The 24,613-nt window shown below is 44.9% G+C and overlaps 1 protein-coding gene across 2 annotated transcripts in view; it reads right to left on the bottom strand.

The window, feature by feature from the left end:
• The window catches only part of Incenp (inner centromere protein), a 36,379-nt gene extending 16,140 nt beyond the window's left edge, over positions 1–20,239 (bottom strand). Inside the window, exons 1-11 of one of the 2 annotated variants that reach the window (XM_028777551.1) lie at positions 20,095–20,239; positions 16,249–16,399; positions 15,708–15,821; positions 14,091–14,839; positions 9,905–9,956; positions 8,839–8,896; positions 8,604–8,718; positions 7,612–7,663; positions 7,085–7,199; positions 6,879–7,013; positions 6,397–6,408 (exon numbers count right to left, since the gene is read on the bottom strand). In XM_028777551.1, the coding sequence (XP_028633384.1) occupies positions 6,397–6,408; positions 6,879–7,013; positions 7,085–7,199; positions 7,612–7,663; positions 8,604–8,718; positions 8,839–8,896; positions 9,905–9,956; positions 14,091–14,839; positions 15,708–15,821; positions 16,249–16,388 (1,542 nt within the window). In that variant the 5' untranslated portion in view covers positions 16,389–16,399; positions 20,095–20,239. The remainder of the gene's footprint in view (positions 1–6,396; positions 6,409–6,878; positions 7,014–7,084; positions 7,200–7,611; positions 7,664–8,603; positions 8,719–8,838; positions 8,897–9,904; positions 9,957–14,090; positions 14,840–15,707; positions 15,822–16,248; positions 16,400–20,094) is intronic. The other variant, XM_028777552.1, reaches the window with a different exon arrangement.
• Between the last annotated feature and the right edge of the window lie 4,374 nt (positions 20,240–24,613).

The following is a 24,613-nucleotide window of genomic DNA, read 5'->3' as shown; positions in this document are numbered from 1 at the left end:
CCCTGACCCCTAGGCATCTAATCATCGCTAGAAAACCACACAGAGAAGTTGAAAACGAAGTGTCAGGGATCCACTGGCCCTCAATGAGGCGAGGCCAGGACCACTGGGGGCCCTCAGGCTACGGATAGCATCTAGCCCAGGGCCTGAGCTTGGACTGGGAGCTCCAGCTTAGCTCATTGGCAAAGGTAGCAGCTGTTGTCTGGAAGCACAGAAAGGCCTTCTATGGGAGACTTGGGCTGTGGTTCTGTAAGTGAAGGCCTTCTCCATGCTCCCTATGGCAGTGGTGGATGAAAGAGACAGCCCTTTGTTCCAAACTGTTTATTGGTTGTTCATCATGGAAAATGGATGTGTACCAACTTCTCACAGTGGTCCAGAAATTAAATACCTTTTGCAGGGAGGAATGTCCTGGAAGAGACACTTATTGGCTAAACCCTCAGGGCCTCTTGGTACCTTACTAGCATAGAGAACTCTTGTTATGTGAGAGTGTGGCACATGTTCCAGGCCAGGAATCTGGCAGGCAGCAGGGAGCCCCTACCGTCTCAGATGTGTACCTGAATTTTCAGGGACTCAGACCCGATCTACCTTAACAAGTTTCCTGGTAGGTCCACTGTCCCATAAGTAAAGACTACGACTGCAAAGAAAATGGCAGGCAACATAGAAAGTGTCAGTTAATGTTCAATTTGGAAGGGCAAGATGAAGGAGCGGCCATTCATTACTTTCTAGGAGTGTAAATATGTACCACTCTTTTATGCACATTAACTCTTAGAACAGTCTAAAAAAATACAGTACCATCAAATGTTAACACAGTGACACAGGCTAGTGAGCTACATCAAAATGGTATATCTTATCCTTTAGTTTCCAAATATCTTGTGATATGCCTGTTTTAATTTTTAAAACACCATCAGAGGACAGCTAGCTGTACAGCAGATCAGTGCTGACATCACTTTCCAGGCAGACCCAGAAAGCCCCATAGGGACATAGGCACAGCTGTATGCAACAGCAAAGACGAGGGGAGGCTCCAAACTGTCCCTTGCCAAGGATCAGACTAATGCTTTCCAGCACCCACATGGTGGCTTACAACTCTCTGTAGTTCCAATTCCACGGGATCTGATGCCCTCTCTGGACTCCCTGGGTACCAAGTATGCAAGTGCTACATTATATACAGACATAAATGCAGATAAAACACCCATACACATTGTGTATGTGTGTGTGTGTGTATGTGTGTGTATGTGTGTGTGTGTAATAAAAGACTGCCAAAAATTTTTAAAAGACAAGTACGGAGTACAGAACTAAACAGATAGATAGTATAAGTAAAAAACTGTTCTAGGCAGAGGGCCGAACAGAAAGACAGTCTAAACCAGGTGTGTTCAGATGATATAAAGTTATATTGCCTTGGGTTCTGTCTAACGTGGGACCCAGGGAATTCTGGGTTCATTTCCTGCTTGACAAAATAGGGAAGGCCTAAAGAATAGGCACATACAGTATTTTAATTATTAAATTGATTTTATTTTCAAGATGGGTGTGATTTTCAGTTTTGTGGTTATATTTTTCCTCTGGGAAAGAGGTCAAGATAAAGGTTTTTCTGGTTACTGGCCCAAGGATAAGCTGTTTTGAGAAAACGGTTGTCTGTTTTCAGAAGAGACGATTAAGATATTTCTACCTCCCAAAATTATATGGATTAGACATGACAGAGGCAGGCCGCAAGAAGACTAGATTCCAGAACTCAAATAAAAAATTGTCTTGATACTAAAATTTGTTTTGAGAATTGAATATTGCAGAATACACAGCCTTGCTGTATCTATTCATCAAGCAAGCTGAGCAGATCTGCATGAACCTCTTATGTCCTGGCATTTCAGCTAGACGCAGTAAAGACACAGACATCAGAGGCTTATCAATTTACCCTTCCCCTTGCCTCTCTTCTAATATCTTAATGCCCAAATTCAGCTTGAAGAAGTTAATGAAGAGTCAGCACCCCTATTCCATGGGCTTGGGGACTGAAGTGGTTAATATTAGGCTGTCTTTCTAGGGAAAAGTAATGGTTTTACTGGAACAGGGAGGAATAGTTAGAAATGATTACTTAGCCATAACCTATTTGGCAGAAATCCGTATAACTGTTATTAAGCTAAAGCTGAATTTCTTAAATGGTACAAAATTTATTTTGATTTCAAATTCAAGGGTTTCATTGGTATATTTTCTTCGATTAAGTCAAAATTGGTGGGTACAAGGCTTAGACCCAGTCCTTCTTTAATTTTTTTTTTTTGACTGATCTGAGATGGTTAGCCTGTGAGTTAAGGGCCTATAGCAAATTCATGGCTCTGAGTTTATTGTTAGGCTGTTTTCTAGATTTTAATTAGAAATAGCTGAGAGGTATTAACGGACAACAGTCCAGATTGCTTTACATAGATAATTGGTTTTCCAAAACGTCAGAAATCCACAGAACTGACATTACAAACATTTCTGTATTAATGTTCATTTTGATTAGAGACCTGTCTGCTCCTGACAGCTTCCTGTCTTGGATTCTAAGAAGAAATTGAGCATCTTTGAAGTTACTCCAGTTGTGGTAAGACAGCCACTAGGCAAGAATTGCCTCTTTTCATCTACAGACAATATACTGTCCAGAAAAAGGACACACATGCGGAATAGTCGATTGATTATATCTGCCAAGACAGAGTGATCAACCCTTAAAAATTCTGCATCACTAGGTCTGTCAGATGATCATGGGCCAGAAGGCTGAAGACCAGATGCTCCAAAGTTTTGAAGTATAGGGACTTTCCAGGTTATTAGTGGTCTCTATAAATTGGCTAAGCTTTGGAAGCTGTGCTTTGTGCTTCCCATATCTTCAGTTAATTCAGTCATTCTGGATTTCTGATGGGGTTGAAAATGTATAGTCTCATAGCCAACCCAGGCTATTTACTTTGGGAGAGTGATTTTGAGAGGATGGTTTTCAGCTGATATTCATTCTGAAGCCAGGACATAAGCCAGGTTCAGAACTAAATCTTTTAGTTAGGAGAGATGCCAGAGGTTCTGTTTAGTTAACAAAAATAATGGACTGGGTATTAGGTCTATCTTGTACCTTACTGATACAAACTGGTATAGTTGTGCTCTAATTGTATTTTGAGAGAAGGTTTTTTTTTTAAACAGGAAGGGTGATATGTAGTGGGAAATTTTCCCTGCAAGCTGGGAGGAGCTAAGGTGGGAGGAGAAAGGAGAAGAAGAGGAAAGAAGGAAGAAGGGAGAGGGAGAGATGAGAGAGAGGGGAACATGGAAGCAGATGTACATGTGTCTCTAGCAGTCAAAGGCAGTTGATATATCTAGGTTGGGTATTGGGTTACACCTCTGATTGTATGGGCATATTGTTATTGAGCATTACCAAACATATAAAGCCTTTGAATAATCTTTAAAAAAAAAAAGTCAATTATGTACTATTTACAAGCAACTTACTTAAAATGTAATAATTTAGATAGGTTCAGAGACCTCAGCTGGAAGCACAGTGGCTAACCAAAGGTAGCACATGACTCAACACAATTCTGATGATATCCTCCAAAAATATTCCTACTATCTAAGAACAGGTCTATGGCTGCTGAGATTAGAGGGTGAGGAAGATGTGGGCATGAAGGGATAGCTAAGAGCTTCCTGTGAGTAAAGAATATGGACATGGTCTGTATCCCAGTTGTGGTAATGGCTACATAAACCATATTAAAATTCACAGAATCATACATAAAATCCCCCAAATTTCACCATACTGTGTAACTTTTTCTATTTAAACAAAAAACATTTAAGAGAGAAATGGAAAGAAAGAGGGACATCAAGAGCTATTAAAACCAAGCTGGGTATAGAAGAGACTAAAAAAAAAGCACTGGTCTTTGAGAAATCCACATGGAAGGAACAGGTGACCTTTCGTAGGCTCTCCAACCACCCAGACTCAGGAAGAAAAGATGGGAACCACACATAACTGCACACACCTAGAATCACAGGATTTAGGAAGTAGAGGCCGGAGAGTTAGGATGTGAAGGCTAGCCTGGGCTACTTGAGACCACTTCTTAAACAAACACACATGGACATACACACAAGTAGGGAGGGTCACACTCCAACTTTCTCTCCCACCCTACAGTATACAAGTGCTTTTTCCTTGGGAAAAAGTACTTCAGAAGCAAAGGTTGCATGGCACCCAGTGTTCACTAGCTCTTCTTCCTATAGCCAGTCAAACTCCAGCTTTCAACAAGGCAAAGATACAGCCTTTTATCCTTAAGCTTGAATATTAAAATTTCCCACACCAGTCACAGCACTTATTGTACTTATTTGTAACTTGGTGCTTTAAGAATCTTTCATGCTACAGAATTCATTTCTCCTCTGGTCCAGACTTTGAATGAGCTTTGATGTTTCCAGAGCCACAATCAAGGTCCATGCAAAATGGGAGGAAACTACAAGCTGAAGTAGCCTCTTTAGCCTGAAGGCCTTACCGGTCTCCCTGCCTTGTATCCAAAACCTACTTTATATGAAGCCTTACGCTCAATGTGTATACACTCATTCTCCAAGTTACCAAATCTTCTGAGGCTGCTTTCTGCATTTTGTAGCTGAGAAAACTCAGGTATTAAAAGAAGACATCTGCAAGGCCCAGAACCTTTCAACCTTGCTAGGCTCTGGTATCTCAGCTATAAGGACCAGAAGCCCTGTGCAGGGACTTGGGTTTCCCAAAGCAGGCAGGGTATCTTGCAGTGCCTCTCAGCCATGTCCATACCTGCAAAGCCCTGGACAATATAAAGGAGGGGGAGAAGTGAATGGACAATTGAAGAAGAAATAAGTTCAGCCTTCTTCACTGCCAAGCACAAAAATAAGTCCACAAAGCCACAGAGCTAGCTAACGAGGGTACTGGGAGACATGCTGTCACCTTGACCAACCAAAGAGGACAAACAAGCTCAGGATCTATCTGGCCAGCTGCTGAAACCTTCTACCCTACCATGGCCATCAGCTGGAGGCAGAAGCCCTCCAGGTGCCTTATTACTCTTCTCAAAACAAGGGGCTGCATCAAAGTATGAAGCAGGAAGGTATATAGAGAGCTTAGTAACCCAAGATATCCTACATGACCTGAGGAATACAGCACCCCTTTCCTAACAAAGTACTGAGCTGGAGTACACACAAGTCTTTCCTGAGAAAGCAGTGTCCCTCTCCTCCCTAGCAATTCCCTGTTTGTAGTTTGTGGTCAAATGAACAATAAAATAACCTGCATTCTCAGTATGTATGTATGCCTATGTATGACTGGACATACATATTGTTAAAATTATGGGATGTATAATCCATACCTACACAGGTTAAAGTTTCCAACTGTCAATCAAAAGTTTACCAGAGCAGAAAATTATCTATATATCTTGTCCCTAGCAACCAACTCTTCTTTCTCCTGGACCCACTCAGGCCTGCTCTTTTCTTGCAGGGCATCTAACCTTGACTTTCACTTTTAAATAAAATCCTGGACCGGTGAAAAGGCTCAGCAGGCATAAGCACCTACCACCAGCACTGATGAGCTTAGTTTGAGCCCCAAAATCCGTATGATAGAAGGAGAATAGACTCCAAAAATCGTCCTTTAACTTTCCTCCAAATATACCTGTGCATGTGTGGACATACACACACACACACACACGAATAAAACAACTTAAAAGGAAAATCTCACATTATTTATATGTGTGTGCATTTTCAAATCTTTAAATCTTTAAACAAATGACAAGAAACTGAGCTATAGCTGGTCTAGACAGCAACCAACCAGGAGAAGGAGGAAACAGGACAGTGGGCTACTCCCAGGTCCCACTTCTCCAAAGCTCTTGCTCACAGCAAGTGACCCAGCCCACCTCAGCTCTGAGGTATCTGGGAAGAGAACAGCTTCTTTGGTCTTGTTTCCAGATGCCACTTGCCAACAGCTACACTGTAACCTGCATAGCTGGACCCAGCCTCAGTTTAGTTACCAGTCCTATCCTATCAGACATCATCATACCAGGGCTACTGCTTGGGTCTATGACCCAATAAAATCTCAGTGGCTCTGTGGACCAGAGACATGTCTGTTCTTTTCACAGACCCTCAAGCCCCAGTGCTAGGAATGAGGAAGTAGATGGGTGTGGGAAGCACTTCTAGCTGTAGGCAGGATAAACACTGCAGGTCACACCTGCCTGTGTCCTCCCAATAGCAGGGGATAGGCAATCTCTACAGCAGGAGGTTGCAGAGCCCCAAAACTGTTGATTCCCACCAGTTACCATGGTGACTCCAGCGATTCCCACATGCACATCTGCCTTCCTAACACTCCCTTTGCAATGTTAGTGCTTCCACAGGGGCTGTCAGCTACACAGTAACATGGGCATGGTTAAGAACAAGGTGCAGCTCTGTTAAGGGACAGGAAAAGGTTTTACTTACAACAAAGCTGCACTGTGGAGAGGAAACAGAAGAACACCAAGAATTAATGTCAAGTGATGTCCTACGAGGCAGGCCACACACCTATCTACAGTAGTGGATCTACTCAGGGCCTTCTAGCAACAACACACTGGTACCTCATCTCATCTGTCCTCCCTCCCAACAGTAAAGGTGTCTTCACCTGCTCTTCTCAGGTCACACCCACCACTGGTCTGTAGATACGGTAGCCAGTGTTAGGTCTGCTAAGCCAATCCTCCCACTTTCCAGCCTAGGAAAGATGAGCTTCTGAGTTACAGTCCAGGATCCAGAAAGTCAGAGCAGTACCACAGAATTGAGGCAACCCTTGGCTGCAGAGGTTTTAACTGGCCCATCATCAGTGCCAGGCCTCCATATGCCCAGGCCCACATTACTTTCAGCAACTTAAGAGCTTTCAACCACAGTGCCCTAGCTCCAGCAAAGCACAGCCAGGGGACAGGCTCCCTTACCTTAGGGTCCACACGGAGCGGAGTGTTGCGTTTAATAAAGGACTTCATGACACTGCTGCGGGAGGGCAGAGTGGGGGTCATGAGCATCTGGTTCTTCTGCACTGTGTGCAAGAAAGTCCGGAGGGGCCGTACCACCTGCAGACCAGGGCCAGGGTCAGGATGGAACAGGCATGGCAGACACCAAGCAATGGCAGGAACCTGCTCACCTTGTTGGCTGGACAGGGTGGGGAAGGGGTCTTGTTCCGGGGGAACTGCAGTTCTTCATCTTCTAGTTGCTCTTCATCTGGTTCACTCATTGCCTGCTTGTAACTACGTTTCCTCCTGCCCAGGACAGACGGTGACATGTCATAAAGTGAAGTCAAGAATCCACCTCATAGCCCTACTACATCCCATAAAAATCACCCCTGCAAACACATCTGGGCTTAAGCCTCAGAACTCTAGACCTGAAGAGACTGCAGACCAGCCCTTTGCTGCCCACTCAGGAAAAGGCAGGTGGCCAATGAAAGGTCACAGAGCCAAGAACGCAGGGGACATGATCATTCCCAAGACAGCATCTACAGCATCAAGTTGCTCCCTCTTTTAAGTCAGAGAATCAAACACTAATAACAGTCAAGAAGCAGAATGCCTGGCCACACCCCTACATAGCCTCTCCATACAAAGACCCCAGCTGGATTCAAGCCCCTCTGGGATCCTCAGACCACAGCTGCCTACACATCCTTTTCCAGATGCAAACCTGACACTCTGGGGTGGTTCTCTGTGTCCATCTGTTTGGTCAAGCTCAGCTTCTGTGAAGAGAGAAATTTCAATGAGTTTTTTTGAGAAGGGGTCCAGCAGCACTAGCTACAGCAAGAGTAATCCCCAATCCTGGCAACCTCAGGGTGGTCAGTGGCAAAAGCACCAACCTTAGCAGTAACTGGCCTTGAGCCCAAGATACTGGCCCCCAAATCAGATCCTCCAGCCCTAATCCTTGGCAAATGTGACATAAATCACTGAAGCCTTAATCTATATGTCGCTCCCTCTACCACAAAAAGCTATGTGCACAAACCTTACAGGACAAACTGCCAACACTACTACAGTTAAACTCACCTCTCCTGGCCTTCAATTGGTACCACATGATAAAAAATGAAGGTTCTTTTCATGGGGTTATCACACAGGGCACAGTCCATCTTATTTCACACCAAGAGGAAGCACCCTTTACTCCCAAGGATCTTTGCAGCAGTCCCGGCAGCTTTCAAGTTACCACAACTATCCTGACCCCTTCATAAAGGGGATACTTTGCTCGAAACCTTACAGTGCCATTTCTTCACATCACGGAAATCACTCTCCAGAGAGAGACATGAGCCAGACTCCAAGAGCCTACTAGTAGCATGGGAAGCCAGGCAAGGGCTCCTTGACCAACTCCCAAAACCCACAGTAATCCTGCCCTTTTTGAACTAGAGAAGTCAGAAACAAGCCAGGCACAAGAAGCCAGGTAGACTTCAGACCCCAGCCTGTACTTCTTCATGAATCCTTCGGAGTGGGCTTCGAGACCTTCACACGGCTCTCTCACACCTGTACTTCCCTCGGGCCCTTCCCTGTTCCCTACTCCAGACAGCTAGACTTACTCATGTGACATTCAGCAGCAACCTCCAGCCAAAAGATCATGGCTGCTCCAGGTTTATCTCTGGCCCATCAGATTAGAAAAATGGGGTGCCATATCCCAAGACACAGGACCAAGCAGCTCACCTTGCTCTTCAACAGTCGTCGCCTGGCCAGTGGCCACAGGCTTCAAGGTGGGCGTACTAATCGCAATCTTGGTGGCACTGCAGGGTTTGGAGGGACACCCACTGTTCTTGGAAACCTACAAGAAGAACTAAGACTTGAAGAAGCCCACACAGATCCTGAGGCTCGGGCTGGCTATGGCACAGAGCTTTAGACCTGGAGGATTCAAGTCCTACCCACCTCTGGCCTACGGCCTTACCTCTTGCTCCTCTACTGCCTCCTCAGGCTCAGCCACCTCAACAGGCTCCTGCTCCAGGCTGAAAGCAAAGCAGGCGCACTGTGAAAACTCTTAATCCAAGTTTCCTCCAGCTCCTCAAGTTAGGGCCAATATTAGGTGGCCAGACCTGGATCATAAACCAACAGCCTAGGCTGGATCAGAAGACAGCAGCCATCACCAGTGGCTTCCTGAGTAGAAAGTTATGTGACTTTCTTATTAGAGGTCAGTTGCTTATTAGGAGTGTGCCCATGAAGGTGACGATGGGTCCATAGCCCTTTTCCTTTTCTCCCTTTCTCCTTTCAAGTCCCAGCCATGAGATGAACAGTTTTGTGGACCAAACTCCCATCATGATGTACTGCTCCCCAAAGCAGCAGAGCGAACATGGTTGTAGGCTTAGCTCTCCAACCATGAGCTATGACAAATCATTTTTCTCTGTAAGCCGAATAACTTTTAGGCATTGTTCCAGTGATGCAGAGAAGACAAATATTTTACTCAACTGTCCCAGTCTATAAGGTCCAGAAAAGTCTCATCTCTTTTGATGGCTGCTCACTACTTATCCAGGGGCCAGCTAACCCAAAGGCATGCACAGACCCCATTTCCTCATCCCAAGTACTGACCCTCTGCCCCAAAGTAAAGAAGGACTAGCTCATGATAGCAGAATATGATCTCTGAGAAGTCAGTGTCCTGGGCCCAAGCAATGCTAGGTCTAATCTGGAGACAGAAAGCACCCCTCAGCCCCAGATTGCCACACTCTACTACACTTCATTTTAAATGGTTGTTCTGCATTATTTAGAGCCATGGAGCTTACACACTCAAGCTGACAAGTGATACTGATAGAATGTTGCCTAGAGACTTGATAGTCATGTTGCTTGCTGCCTGGTTACATGAGGACCACGCTAAGGGAGCATGGCTGTCAGCAGTGCTATGGAGAGATGGGATGAGAAGGATAGGCTTAGTCTCAGTAACAGCTTTCACTTGGTGGTCACCTCCACTCCCTCCTGCAATATGCCATTACCACCCCTGCAGAAAGCACTAGCATGGAACTTACCCAACATTCTGAGGCACTTCAACATCCAGGAGCCTCTCCAGGTAACTGTGACCTGAAGGACAAACAAAAACGAAAGATGCCATCATAAGCCAGTCAGGAACCAGCCCAGAGGTACAGGAAGTTTTGGCAGGGACATGATCACTGCCCCTTTCATGGACACACAGGCCTCACTGTATCCTGGGTCTTTCCTCATTCATCCCTCACAACCTCAATGAAGCTATTAGCTTTATGTAGCCTGCATAACAGGCACACCTCCACCTCTTCACTAGGCTAGGAGTGTCTTGGAAAGAGCAATGTCTGACATTATACTGGACACCAACACAAGCAGCCTATTCACTCAACAAACATTCATCAAGTACCTACTATGTCCTGGGCTCTGGGCCAGGTGTTGGAGCCCCAGTGGTAAGGAAAAGAACAAAGCCACTGTCTGGTCTTTTTACCTTCCAGCATCAAATAATCTTACACAGCAAATAAGGATATGTGCAACGACCAAGTCAAGGATGCTAAAGCCTAGATGGAGACTGAACTGATGTGAAAGACTTGATGTGATGAAACAACCAAAGGGGAACTGGGAGGTGGTGTTGCACACCTTTAATTCCCACACTCCGGAGGCAGAGGCAGGAGGTTCTCTAAGTTTGAGACCAGCCTGGTCTATAAAGAGAGTTTCAGAACAGCCAGGGCTACACAAAGAAACCTTGTCTCGAAAAGAAGAGAAAATTTTAAGGAGGAAGAGGTAGATCAATATATATAAAAGAAGGAGGATAAAATAATAGTAGGATGTCAAAAAAGTCATAAAAATTCATATTATGTATTTACCTAAATCACATGTAATATATATAAATCTATTTATAACACACACACATAGTTTGAATAAAATCTGACTCCCTACAAAAGCTATAAACCATCTAATAAAAACCTCAATACTGGGAATGAGAAGCCCTCTTTTGAACTGTTGGTCAAGGTTGTCTAAAAGACTCATATTGCTATTGCCCTTGGTTGCCTCCAGAGCTTCAAAGTTAAGTCCCTATTGCTAAAGACATGCACTTAAAAAACTAGACTTGGAGGATCCAAGTTGGATCTGACCTGAAAGCCTACTCTTTAAGAACTAGCTTTCATATTACCAGAAAATGCCATGCAAGTATTCAAGAGGTAAGCAAGCAAGGAATATTACCCACTTATGAAATCTATGAACTGTAACAATGACCACTATGGCACCATAACCCTAAGGGTATACCAATAGCACCCATGAAAGTAGCCAACAGCTCTCCTAGTTGGACTTAAGGCCCATTCAACAAGAGGGAAATTGTGCCTGGTGCTAGAAACCCAGCCAACCCAGGGCTAAGAGGTCATAGATCTTGGAGGAGAACCCACAACTGCCACTTTACTAAGCAATACAATTCCTAACTGCAATTTAAATATTTATTATACTCACAGACAACTGTAGTGCTCAACCATCATTAAAGAAACTTCTCTTTGCAACAGATGGAAGCCATTACAGAAAAGCACAATAGAACAAAATGCAAAGAACAAGTGACCTTATGTGGTGCCCAGCCCCAACTGATGTATCTACAACTTCTACGCCTGAGGGTCAAGAACACTGGGAAAGAAAACAGTCAAAAGAGCCTGAGAACAGGAACTATCAGATGAGACTACATCTTCTAGAAATGTCAAACAAGCTACAAAGACCCATGAAGTCTTAACAGCATGGCTGCCTAAACAAGAGCTGAATGAGGACAAGAGAAAGGCATGCCAACATAGAGGAGGAAAGCTCATTGGACCACAACCCTCGACAAAGAACTACAGCAACTAAGTAAAGCTGAAACTGGGAGAAAATGGTCTTCCCCACGGAAGAGGGCCCCACCACATCATGTACAGTTGAGCAACACTGTACAGACTGAGCAGGCTGTATATATATATATATATATATATATATATATACACACACACACACACACACACACACACATATACACACGCATGTGTGTGTGTGTAACAACAATTAAAAAAAGAGAGGCCATGAATTTGAGAGAGAATGGGGTTAGACAAAGAAAAGGGGAAGGGAAAATGGTGTAATATTTTGACTTCAAAATTTTTTTAAAAAGTTTTCATGCAAAAAAAAAAAAAAAGAATAAAAAGAACTACATGTCTGATGTCTAACACCAAAGCATGAAAGAATCTATGAGGTTCTCCCCAGTTCCTCGTATCCCTCCCATAGCTCCAGGCTCACCTAACCCTATCGGTCCCTCCCCAGGACCAACTTCAGACCTGAAGAAATCTCAAAAGGAGCTGTGACACTCACCCCACCCCAGGCCACCTGACAATCAAAGACAGACAGTGTACCAGACCTTGTGCTGCACATGGCCTACACTGTCTCTCCAGGCTACACAGCCCAAAGCTGAACCAAAGAGAACCTTCCAAGGTATGGTGTTTTCATGTGCCCGACAAACCCAGTCCTTGAGCTTCTCACCAGCCCCTCAGTAACTGCCTTCCTAGATGGAATGCAAGTGGGCTCAAATCCTAACTTTTGGACTCTACATCTTGTCTACTTCAGTTTCCTCTTCTGTTAAAAGGCATAAACCCTGAGGAGAAAATATAGATTTCCTCCATAAATCTTACAAGACCCAGATAGATTTACTTCCTGTTTACTATGAAACTTAGCTTGTCCTCTGACCTGGATCTTGCAGAAACCTGGTATTTTTGCAGGATGCCTAAGAACTTTCAACAGCCATCACTGGACTAGATTTGCTTTAATGTTGGCCCATCACTTACTGCTTGAAGTCTCCAAGTCTTTGTGCAATCCTTTCCTTGGTCAGGATTGCTATGCTATACTTTTTCTCCACCTGGCCCAGGCACAGCCATCCTTCAAAAATCTTACTAGCAACCCTCAGGCAGCCAACCCCAACTCTCAGGATTGCCTATTTTCCTCTGAGGCTCATTAAGATCTACCCACCAGGGCACTGTGCCCTGGGCTTAGACCTAACCATAATGAAAGCAGCTACTGGGTACCAGCCCATATGCTGTATGTGGCACCACTAGGAGTTAAATACAGGGTTAGTGAGTTTAAGTCCATCACTCCAAGACAGCAAAGAGGGACCAAGGGATATACTGACTCTGAGAAAAAGACCTTTGGAACGCTGGGGCCAACAGTTTAGCTTATTTATGAATTTACAAAACCATGTTGACCCAAGCGGTGATGGAACATGCTTTTAAATCCCAGCACTCAGGAAGCAGAGACAGGTGGATCTGATTTCTAATACAGTCTGAGCTACAGAGTGAGTTCCAAGACAGCAGAGCTACACAGAGAAACCCCATCTCCAAAAAAGAAAATAAAACATACAAATAAACAACAACCAATGTTGAACTGATATCAATCAACAAGTAGTGGCAGCCATTGAAATCTAAATTGGTCAATGAAACTTAAAACAGTGAGAGGACTCAGGTAAAGGCACCTGCTGACTGGAGTTCCATCTTCAGGAGAGAACTGACTCTTACAACTTCTCTTCTCTCTCTCTCTCTCTCTCTCTCTCTCTCTCTCTCTCTCTCACACACACACACACACACACACACACAAACACACACACACACTATAGCAAGTGTGCACATATGCATACACATACTATTAAAAAGAAAAACAAAGGGCTGGAGGGATGGTTAAGAGTACTGTCTGCTCTTCCAGAGGTCTTGAGTTCAATCCCCAGCAACCACATCGTAACTTATAACCATCTATTTGACCAGATGCCCTCTTCTAGCATGCAGGTGTACATGTAAATAGAGCACTCGTACAAAAAAATAAATCTCAAAAAAATTAAAAAAAAAAACCTTAAAATTCAGCTCCTTAGTGATGCACACTTGTCATCCTTAACACTTTGGATACAGAGTCAGGAGGACTTTGAGTCCAAAGCCAACCTAAGCTACATAGCAAAAGCCTTATCTCAAAAACACAAGAGCTAGGGGATACTGCCCAGTAGTTGAGAACTTGCCTTCCTGGAGTGGGGGCCAGGGGTGGGGGGATCAGCTTCATCGACTATACATATTTTCAATAGCCAGGCATGGCTAGCTAGTAGCTCCATTCAGGAGATTCACATGAGAAACATTTATCACTGAAGTGTCAACGGAAACATCCCAGCTGAGCAGACACCAGGGCCTGCCCACCACACCATCACCCCAGCACTGCCCCCACACTCACAAATGATACGAGCAGAGGCCTCTGGCTCTTTGCCGGCCTTCTTGGCAATCCTGCTTGATCTGTGACTGGCTTTTTCTTGTTCGGCCACCAAACAATACTTTTTGTCTAGTGGCACTTGGGAATCCTGGGAAATCAGGCTTCTCCGCACTGACCGAATATTCCCAAGAGGGCTCTTGGCTGTGGTGGGCAAGATATTATTTGGCAGGATGGGAGAAAGTACCCGCTCTTGCCATGGAGAGTCTGTAGAGCCAGGAGAGTCCTGCAGGGCCCGGGAGGCCCGAGCAATCTTGAGCTTGGAAACAGAACGTCCTTCCCCAACCCCTCGGTTCTTGGGGCTCTGAGGGGTAGCCTTGAGGGAGTTCACTGTGACAGAGTCCAGCCTCCCAGCCTCTGATTTCTTGGGTGTTGATTTCTCCTCTGCTGTCAGGGTGCCTTGGGAAACTGAAGATGGAGGAAGGCCAGCTTTGAGCTTACTGAGTTGTAGTTCTGCACTCAGTTGATCACTGGTGCTTACCTCCACAATAGCTTTCTTCAGCAGCACTGTGGGAGGAGACTCAGCAGTGGGAGAGCAAGAACCTGATGCCACAGACGCAGATGCTGATGCTGCTGCTGCTGCTGCAGCAGCAGCTGCTGCAGCCCGGGTTATCCGCTGCAACACAGGGGAGCCATTCTCCTCAACAATAGTAACCGGCTTGCTGCGGAGGTGCCGGGTGCCTACCTGACTGCTCCGAGACTTTCTGCGAGATAACCTGTTGGGGCAATAGAACAGAGGCTGAGACAGCCCAAAGGAAGGGGCACCCTAAAATTATACTAGAGTATATCAATCTCCCCAGTAGCCTCCAACTTCAATGAAGTATGAGCAAAAGGTCCAGAGGCAAAACCTTGAAGTTCCAGAGCAGACTACCACTTCTAGCCATGAGACCCCAGTTGTTCCTCTCTGAGCCTCAGTCTTCCCAACTATACATGGACAGTTGCAAGTTCAGCATATTCTGCAAGTGACAATGAGTTCCTTTACTCACTGAACTGCTGGGAAGATTAAATTCATACCAACTTCTTGACTGTTGTTACACTGTGCTAAACACTTTCTGCAAATGTCACTCATGCTCTCATCTGCAGGACTGAGATAATGGCCCAGGGAGGTAGGTACCATTTACTCAACTTTGGAAGATGAGAAAACGGAGATGAGGATTTCATTCCAAGGATGTACAGCTGTTGCGCCAGTTGCGATTGACATACGTAGGGCTGTCTGATTAGAATGACTAGCATGTTTATCTGAGTGCTGCAGTCACCACCATTCCTACAGGGAATTATAACAAACCCAACAACAGAGGTAGGAACCAGCAACCTGGGCCACACCTCTGGTGCCTCTCCCCTCCTCCAAATCCCAAACTCCCTGCCTCCAATCTCACTGCCAATGCACAGAAATCCACACCTGTACTCTGAACTGGGTTAACAGTTTATTTTATCCATGGCATCTCAACTGTCAGGGTCAGTGTGAGCCACCAATCACTATTGCCTTCCAGCTGCTGCACCTAACAGCACATTCAGGAACAAACTCTCCCAGAAGGTACCAAGTCTCCAGACACCCTCCAGCACAGCCTCCCAAGCCTTTCTTACCTTTTCCTCACGGGATCTCTGTTTTCATCCTGAATGTTAGACACTCGTCTCTTCTTCCGACGGTTTTTCTGAGAAGGAGTTTTGGGCATCAGCTCTGGCTCATTGCTGAATTCTCTGTTAAGTACAACGAGGGTGAACATGAGGCTTCCTAAGAACTACTAGGCTGCTCCTTCTCTCACTAGACTACATTCCACCCTATTCTCGGCAATGACAAATCAAGCTAGAGAGACCATCGCCAGGAAAGCTCTCCAAAGCTATGTGAAATCAGCAGCTGGACTCTCAGAGAACTTCCTCCTGAACTTAAAGCAGGGAAGTAAGTAAGTTCCAAGACAAGTCATCACAGGCCATACACTCAGAGATACAGCTAACCACAGTGAGCCAGGAGGAGGGCTCAATCTCCTCTTCCTCTGGCCACTGCACTGGGTTGGCCCCATCATATGAGGCACTTAGGAAGGAACCCTGACAGGCTATTTGTCTGACCTATTGGGACACCCACCCCAGCTCCCTCACCACCACCACCCCAGCATGTCCCGGCCTTTACCTGATAAACATGCGCTCAGCCTCCTCCTCAATCTCCTTAAGCCACATGAAGTCCTTATTGTCCACATTGTAGACAAAGTCCAGGAGTTTCTGGTCACATAGATCCAGAAGGTAAATGGGCCCTGGGGCTGTGGTCCCCATGATGGCACTGTCTGGTTAAGGAAGAGACAAAAGGCATAAGGACTCAGGGCTAGGAACCAGGACCTTCTCCAAGTCTGCCAAATCCACAATCACACAGAATACCCTGTGCCTAAATCCATGCCATCTCCCTGGACAGAGCCACTTGCCAATGTACAATTCTAATACCAACCCAATGACCTCATCGTCACAAAAAGAAATCATGTTGCAGCAATCCCAATCTCTTGACACCCCCTCAACCCAATACAAATACAGAGTATGACTGTCCCTACAGGTCCACCCTTCCTGACCAATTCTGATATAAACTTTACAAACTGTCCTTCAAGGACTGAATATGACCACACACTACCTTCCTGGATCAAGGAGAAACACCAAGCTGTCATACTGCCTCTCTTTACCCAAGTACAGACCTGTTTACTTTCTTGTGGGCTCTCTTCCCACTTCTCATGGATGGGAACTAAGACATGGCCATCCTGTGTTGACCCCAGATACCAGATCATCAAGACACCAAGTCTAACTGTCTCTTTAAAATGACAGTGGATGGCTAGCAGAACAACTCAAGCACTTGCCACCATACCTGATGACCTGGGTTCAATCCCTGGGACCCACATGGTAGGAAAGAAATGACTCCTTCAAGTTGCCCTCAGACCTCTACACAAACCATGACACACTGCACATTTGTATAACACTTTCTTCCCAGACTGAACCATTCCATCTGCAGGGAAGCTCCTTAAACAGGAAGGTCAACAACTTAAAAAAAGCTTCAGGAATTCCCTGAAATTGACCAAATTCATTAGACCTCTGCCAGAGTCAACAAATGAAAGCTGAGAGTCCCTCTCAAACAAGCAGAGCTGAGCTGCAAAAAGTGGAAACCAGCCAAGCTTCCTAGACAAGGTTTAGACTGACTATGTCACTTGGAAAGGACACTCTCTAACCTGTTAAGCTAGCTGCAGGCTGTGCAGTGTGCTGCAGGTTTCCCAGTTTTTATGAGCTGTTACCAATGCTGGGGTGGGCCTAAGTGATGCAGCTGTCTGTGAGTCAGTTCTGCTCCTGAAACTTTATGCCATTATACACTGTAGCCTCAAGGGTCTTCTTTGAAGTTCTTCAGCCTGATTTGTGGGAGCATACTACCCCTCTGTCCTTCAACCTGTAACTCCTCACTGATACTACTGTAAGTAACCCAAAAAATTTTCACTGGTTCACAAAGTTGGACTTTAGTGGTGGGTATCCATACTTTGGCCTACTGTGGGTTCCCTAACTAGGGTAAATAGACGTGTGTGTTGCATCTCCTCAGGTAAAGCTTTGTCACACAACATGTTCCCATATATACCCATATATATGCACAAATAAACAAGTAAATAGACACTAGAACTGAACATAGTTCATGCTATGATCCCAACATTTGAGAAATTCAGGAGGATCATTTCAAGGTCATGCTTAGCTACATAGCAAGTTTAAGACCAACCTAGACTACTTGAGACTCTGTCTTCAATTTGTGTGTGGGGGGGGTGTGGGGGAGGGGAGTCAGTAGATAGAAATGTGCTATACATTCCACAGAAATGAATAAGAAATGAGGGGTCCAGAAACATGTTCTCCAAAGAAACTTCCAAAACCCTCCCTAGAGCCAAAATGCCCTATGAATGGATGAGGGGGAGTGGAGTGAGTGAGTACGAAATGTGCTGCTTTCAAGACCTGGCTATAAATACCAGGCAAAAGACCAGGCAGTGCCAGTTTACCTAGTGTCTTAAAAAGCTGGGGAGCTTGGATATCTGCCTTATGACCTGGCTATACAATCCTAACAAAGGTCCTACACTAAGAGGAAATATTCTGTTACTGTCATAAAAGGGCCCCATAAGTGGTAAACACATGAAAGAACAAGAGTGGGTGACAGCTATGACCAATAATATACCAGATCACACCTTACCACCGTGACTTACACTTTCAAAAGCAAGAAGCATGCACGCATACTTCAGCCTCACCTACAGAGAAAAGTCAGGGAAGGAAGGGCTAGATTACTGAGCCTCTTGGAACTTAACACTAGCTTATACTGTGGCCTCTAGGATCTTCCTTGAAGTTCTTCAGCCTGGTTTGTGAGGCACACACTACCCCTTTGTCCTTCAAACAAGTTCTGGCCTCTAGGAACTCTGTCTCCTGTTTTGTACACCTTCTTCACTTAGCTTTCAGATCCTTAAGGAGGATCAACCTCCAATCCAAGCGAAGAGCTCACACACAGATTCCAGTTATGTGCACAGCAAATGAGTGATTGTTTATGTTTGCTTACTGCTAGTCTCTACCCACTAAGCATTGCTAAGGTTAAGCCTTGTGCCTTACTCATCAACAAAAAAAGTCTGGCACTTGTAGAATGAGTTCATCCATCCATCAACAAATCCCAAAGGTTGCTTCACCATCAAATACAGGGACACTCAGTGAGCAACTCACTAGGCACAGGTTAGGACAGGTCAATACACACCCTGATCTAACCGCCAAGGGCAGCACTAACTGGGACAAAACCAAATGGATAGGAGCACTGAGGCTTTAGGAAAAAAACATTAACTGTACCGCCAGCTAATCATGGGCATGGCCTTTCCACTGATTCTCCCTATCCCCCAGCACCAGAAAACAGCCCTAGCAAAGTCCAAGAGAAAACTGTTCCAAGGACTTCAAAGACTTGCAGAAGAGCTACAGAAAGTAACAAATGGGAAATTTTACAAAATGTTTGTTCAAGCTACAATCTGAGTGAGCGCTTCTTTCACCAAGTCCAAAACCACACTTCTACCATGGGGAAATGTGTTTTCTAGCAAGCCCTCGCTGAAAAGATAGAAGAGGTGACTCTGAGGAAAGGAGGGATGTAACAAGAACCAGACACCTGGGTAGCTTCACCTTCAGCCCATGAAATAACCAAATCCCACCATAGAAGAAGGAAGGTCACTTCCTCTCCACAAATACTTCTTCCGTGCCATTCACCAGATTAGCGCCGCCATTGCCATCTCCTTTAGGGGTGCAGGAAATGAACTAACCACTTCTCCCCACACACCTCCAAGCAGGAAGATCGATCGCTAAAGCTGCTCTTCCATTCAGAGTCCTACTCCATGCCAAGAACCCTCTCATTTCCTTCTTGCCACATACTCCAAGTTAACCATGCACATACAAGATACCCATGCACATACAAATCTAGGTCAAGTCACCCAGTAAATCAGAGGGCGGCCTGGATTTAAAACGCTTTTTAACCACTAGCCATAGGCCTCCAGGACAATAGCTACAAACTCAGAATGACACAATTCCAACGCTGGGCAGCAGGAAGCTGGATGGAACTGTGCCGCTGACAAGAGCCTACGCTTGTGGGGATGACAAAATAAGTAGCAGGACCGGCCTCCGGATCTGGGACAGTTTTTAAATGCTGCTCAGCTGGGAAAAAGATGAGCTGCCATTGCCATACGGAGACACAAGTCCGGGTCTATAAAACAGTTCAGGCTCTGCACAGGTGTTGGGCCCGGCGTGGGGGAGAGAACTGACCATTCTCGGATCCCAGGACTCAGGTGCAGGGGCTTGGAGTTCATCTCCAAGCTCAGAACCATTGGAAGTGATTCCCCACACCCATAGGCAACGAGGGACGAAGGCGACTCCCTCGGCCCACCCTGGCAAGAAAAGCGGCCGGGACCAGTAGCCGAACACCGCGACCCTGCGACGCCGGCCGCCCGCGCTCACTCACCGGTGGGCGCCGCGTCTGCCCGGACCACTCCTATTCCAGTCCGCGGCTTCTGCAGATAAAGCTTCCCGCCAAGCCGGACCGGCTGGACTCCCGGTTCCGCGAGCTCGCCACAGGCGAGGACCAACCGGGCGGTGAGCGCGGGCGAATCTACGATTTTCAAAATTGTGGCTCAACCAATTCCCCTTAAGTTTGTCTGGGCGGTTACAAAACTCCAAACCAATCACATAACGGGACGCACGAGTCCGTTTATCTGTTGGCTGTTAGTACTGTCAATCTGTGGGACCAAGAGGCGGGGGAGAAGAACGTAGACGCTTTTAACACGCCCCAACTTCCGGAAGCCGAGGCATTCTACGCGGTGAGGAAGTGGTTGCGCAGTCTCGGAGAGAGCGCAGCTCCGAATTACAAGTCCCAGCGTGCTCTGCGAAGGCAGGCTTGGTGTGGGAGGATACCTATTTATCTTCGAGCCAGCGGCTTCATTGGTTTCAAGTCTAAAATGCTTCTGCGTTCGGAATGACAGCTTTGTCACCTCTGCTACTTTTCAGTAGTAAGAAGAAACACATTGCAAATCTCACAGAGACTTCCCTCAAAGAGCAGTCAGGCATATAACTACAGAATGTTTCCTTAGAACTGCGATTGTCACCCGGAAGTGTTTACTAAGTACCCTCCAGATTGGACGCCACATGCAACAATTTTCTGGCCACATATAAAGGTAAAGTCTTGAGTTGAAGGTGTGTCACCACCACCTGTAAAATAAAACACTTCAGTCTCCAACATATTTACACTTTCACCTTCTTTACAGAATCATTCCCAGTAGCCAAGAGGTGGGAGAAAATGTCCCTGAACAGGTAAAGAAGGGTTTTTATTTATGTTTAAATTGTTTTTCCCTTTATTGAAAATAGATTTCCTTACTCACATAATATATCCTGATACAGTTTCCCCTCCCTCTACTCCTCCCAGTTCCAACTTCCCCTTCCATCTGGATCCACTCCCTTTCAAAACAGGCTTCTAAGGTTTAATAAGAAAATAACATATAAAATATAAGATAACGAAAAATCTATCATATCTGAATTGGATAAAACAAAGAAGAAGGCACAAGAAACAGAGACCCACTTGTTCAAACACTAGGGAATTCCATAAAAAAAAACAAAACAAAAAAAAAAAAAACCTGGAAGCCATAACATATGCAAAAACCTGATGCAGACCTGTGCAGACTCTGCAAGCTGCCTCAGTCTCTGGGTTCATATGAGCTTGATCCTGCGTCCTCCATTCCCTCTGGCTCTCATACTCTTTCTGCCACCTCTTCCACAGTGTTTCCTGAACCACGACGGGAAAAACTTAATAGAGACATTCCAATTAGATTTGAGTATTCTAAGGTCTCTCACGCTGCATGTCTGGCTGTAGGTATCTGACACTTGTTCTATCTGCTGCAGAAGGAAGCTTCTCTGATGATGGCTGAGCAAGGCACTGCTCCATGAGGGTAGCAGAACGTCATTAGGAGTCATTTTATTGCTATGTTCCTTTAGTAGAACAGTAGTATTTGATTTAACCCTAGGTTCCTGAGCTATCTAGTCTCAGATTGTTGGTCACCCAAGCAGGATTCAATCTTGTGGAGTGGGCCTTAAGTCAAATCAAATATTGGTTGGTTACTGCCACAGGTTTGTACCACTATTGCCCCAACATATCTTGTGGGCAGGAAATCATTGTAGATCAAAGGGTTTTGTTAACCCCACCAAAGGAGAGTAAAGACCATTAACCAAATTCTGTAGTTGAATTAAGCAAGTTTTATTTTCTATCACACAAGGCTATCTCCCTAAAGCAGAGTTTGAAAGAACAGCATCAAATACAAGAGAAGGTAGGATTTATATTAGCTCAGGAACTGCAAGACTAGAAAGGTTTTAATGGTTGGGGGATTTTCAGAGAATCTTATCATGGGGTGGAGGTCAGGGTATAGGATGTGAAACATGTCAAATTCCAAAAAATAGGTCAAGACATGTTCAAACTCAAATTTTACAGAAATCAGGAATGAACTTAGTTTGACCTTGTAACAAGATAGCTTCTAATCCTTTTGGGGGCAGGAGGAGGCAGTCTCTGAGATAGGGTTTCTCAGTATATCCTTGGCTGTCCTGGAACTTGCTCTATAGACCAGGCTAGCCTTGAACTCAGAGATCCACCTACCTCTATCTCTTAAGTGCTGGAATTAAAGGCATTCAACACCATTAAGTGGCTTCTAATCTTAAAATCGAGTCAAGCTAGCCCATCAGTTTATGGCTGGGTTCGTGTTTATGTTTCTTTTGGTAGCATACAAAGTAACTTCCTGTACCAAAGATGCTAGAATATACTAGTGAAGGCTCTATGTAGGCACCACCTCAACTTCTTCATGTTCAATGAGTTTTATAGGTGTTATCATCAGCAATGGGGCTTGCCATTGGTTAATGGAAAGCAACCTATAGTCTTGGCAACAACCTAAGTTGTTTGGGGATTCCTGTGAGATCCCTTTGGCCAACAACCCAATTAGATGTAACCCAATTCCAGTACTGGAAGCTCCATTTGGTAACAAGAAATAGTCAATTAGGGTCTGTCTCCCCCATTATTTGAAAGTTTCATTTAGATTGCCTCCATATATGTACGTGTTTTAGGAAGATTTTACTGTATTGGGTTTCCATACTACTCCTCAAATAGCCCTTAATTTTAGCTGTCTCTCCCTCTATTCCCTCCCTTGCCTCCCTCTCCCCTTCTCCTCTCCACTTGATCCTCTGGTTCCAGACCCCCACCCATCCGTAACTATCCATTCTATTTCCCTTTCCTGAAGAAATCTCTGTCCCACTCCTATGTATGGATGAGGAGAAGGGTTTTTATTGTAGATATGAGGAATAATTTAACCAAAGGCATCAAGAAGCGTCCAGAGCAGAGAAAGAAGGTTCTTCTGAGTGTAGCTTGGTTGTTTTTAACTTAACAGCTAATATGGTGTTTTGGGGGAAAAAAAGCCCCCACAGGCCCATAGGGAGTGGCACTAATAAGAGGTGTGGTCTTGTTGGAGGGGGTCCATGACTGTAGAGTAGGCCTTGTGGACTCAGAAGCTCAAAGCAGTTCTCTCCCTACTGCCCAGGAATCAAGATGTAAAACTCTCAGCTCCTACTCCATCACCACGTCTGCCTACATGCCACTGTGTTCCCTGCCATGACAATAATGAACTAAACCTCTGAACTGTAAGCCAGCCCCAGTTAACTGTTCCTTTAAAGAGTTCCAGTGGCCACAGTGTCTTTTCACAGCAATCAAACCCTAACTAATATCTACATATAAGTGAATGCATACCATCATTTTCTTTTAGGTCTGGAATACCTCACTCAGTTTTTTTTCTTTCTCTATTTCCATGAATTTACCTTTGAATTTCATGATTTTGTTTTCTTTTTTTGGCTGAGTCCATTTTTTAATGACATACTCCATTGTGTAAATGCATCACATTTTATTTTCTTTATGTATTCTTGGGTGGAGAGGCAATTGGATTTGGTTGTTTCCAGTTTCTTGCTATTATGAATAGAACAGCATTGAACATGGCTGAGCAAGTGTCTTTCTGGTAAGATAAAGTGTCCTTTGAGTTTATACCCAAGAGTTGTATGGCTGGATCCTGGGGTTGATGGATTCCATCCTTTCTAAGGAACCACCATACTGTACAAGTTTGTACTCCCACCAGCAATGAATGAGTGTTCTCCTTACTCCACACCCTAGCCAGTATAAGCTGTCACTTGTTTTATTGATCTTAGCCATTCTGACAGACATAATATGGAATCGCAAAATAGTTTTGATTTGCATTCCCCTGATGGCTAAGGATATTGAACAATGTTTTATGTGTTTCTCATCCATTTGAGTTTCCTATTTTGAAGATTCTGGTTATTTGTTTTCCTCATACCTAGTGTTTTTACTTTTATATATTTTGGATATTCGCCCACTATCAGATGTATACTGGATAAAAATCTGTTCCCAACATAGGCTGGCCTGACCACCCAGTTCTTCCAAAGACTAGACTACGGACCAAGGAGTGTATCTAAAGGTATCTTTGGCTTCGGATACATATGTAGTAGAGAATGGTCTTGCCCAACTACAACAGGAGGGGAGGCCCTGGGTCCCGAAGGGTGGGGGAGTGGGGTTTGATGCCCCAGACTAGGGGGATACTGGAGTGGTGGGGCAGGAGAGTGTGGGTGGGTGAGGGAGCACTTTCATACAGGCAAAAGGGAGAGGGGAGGGCAGATGTGGGGTGGGGGGGATAGCAGATGGGTAACCGGGAAGTGGGATATCATAGGATGGGGGAATTGGTGGAGGGGGTAATTGGGATATCATTTGAGATGTAAATGAATGGAATGATTAATAAATTTAAAAAAAACTGTTCCCATTTTGTAAGCTCCACGTTATCTGAATGACAATATTCTTTACCATACAAAGGTATCTCAGTTTCATGAAGTCTCATTTATTAATTGTTGATCTTTTTTTTTTTTTTTTTTTTAGAATTGGACCAGAACTTTTA

The sequence above is a fragment of the Grammomys surdaster genome, unplaced genomic scaffold, assembly GCF_004785775.1.
Source record: "Grammomys surdaster isolate TR1022 unplaced genomic scaffold, NIH_TR_1.0 310, whole genome shotgun sequence".
NCBI classification, from domain to species: Eukaryota; Metazoa; Chordata; class Mammalia; order Rodentia; family Muridae; genus Grammomys; species Grammomys surdaster.
The sequence above is the reverse complement of the archived record's forward strand: the minus strand, read 5'-3'. Positions and strand labels throughout refer to the sequence as shown.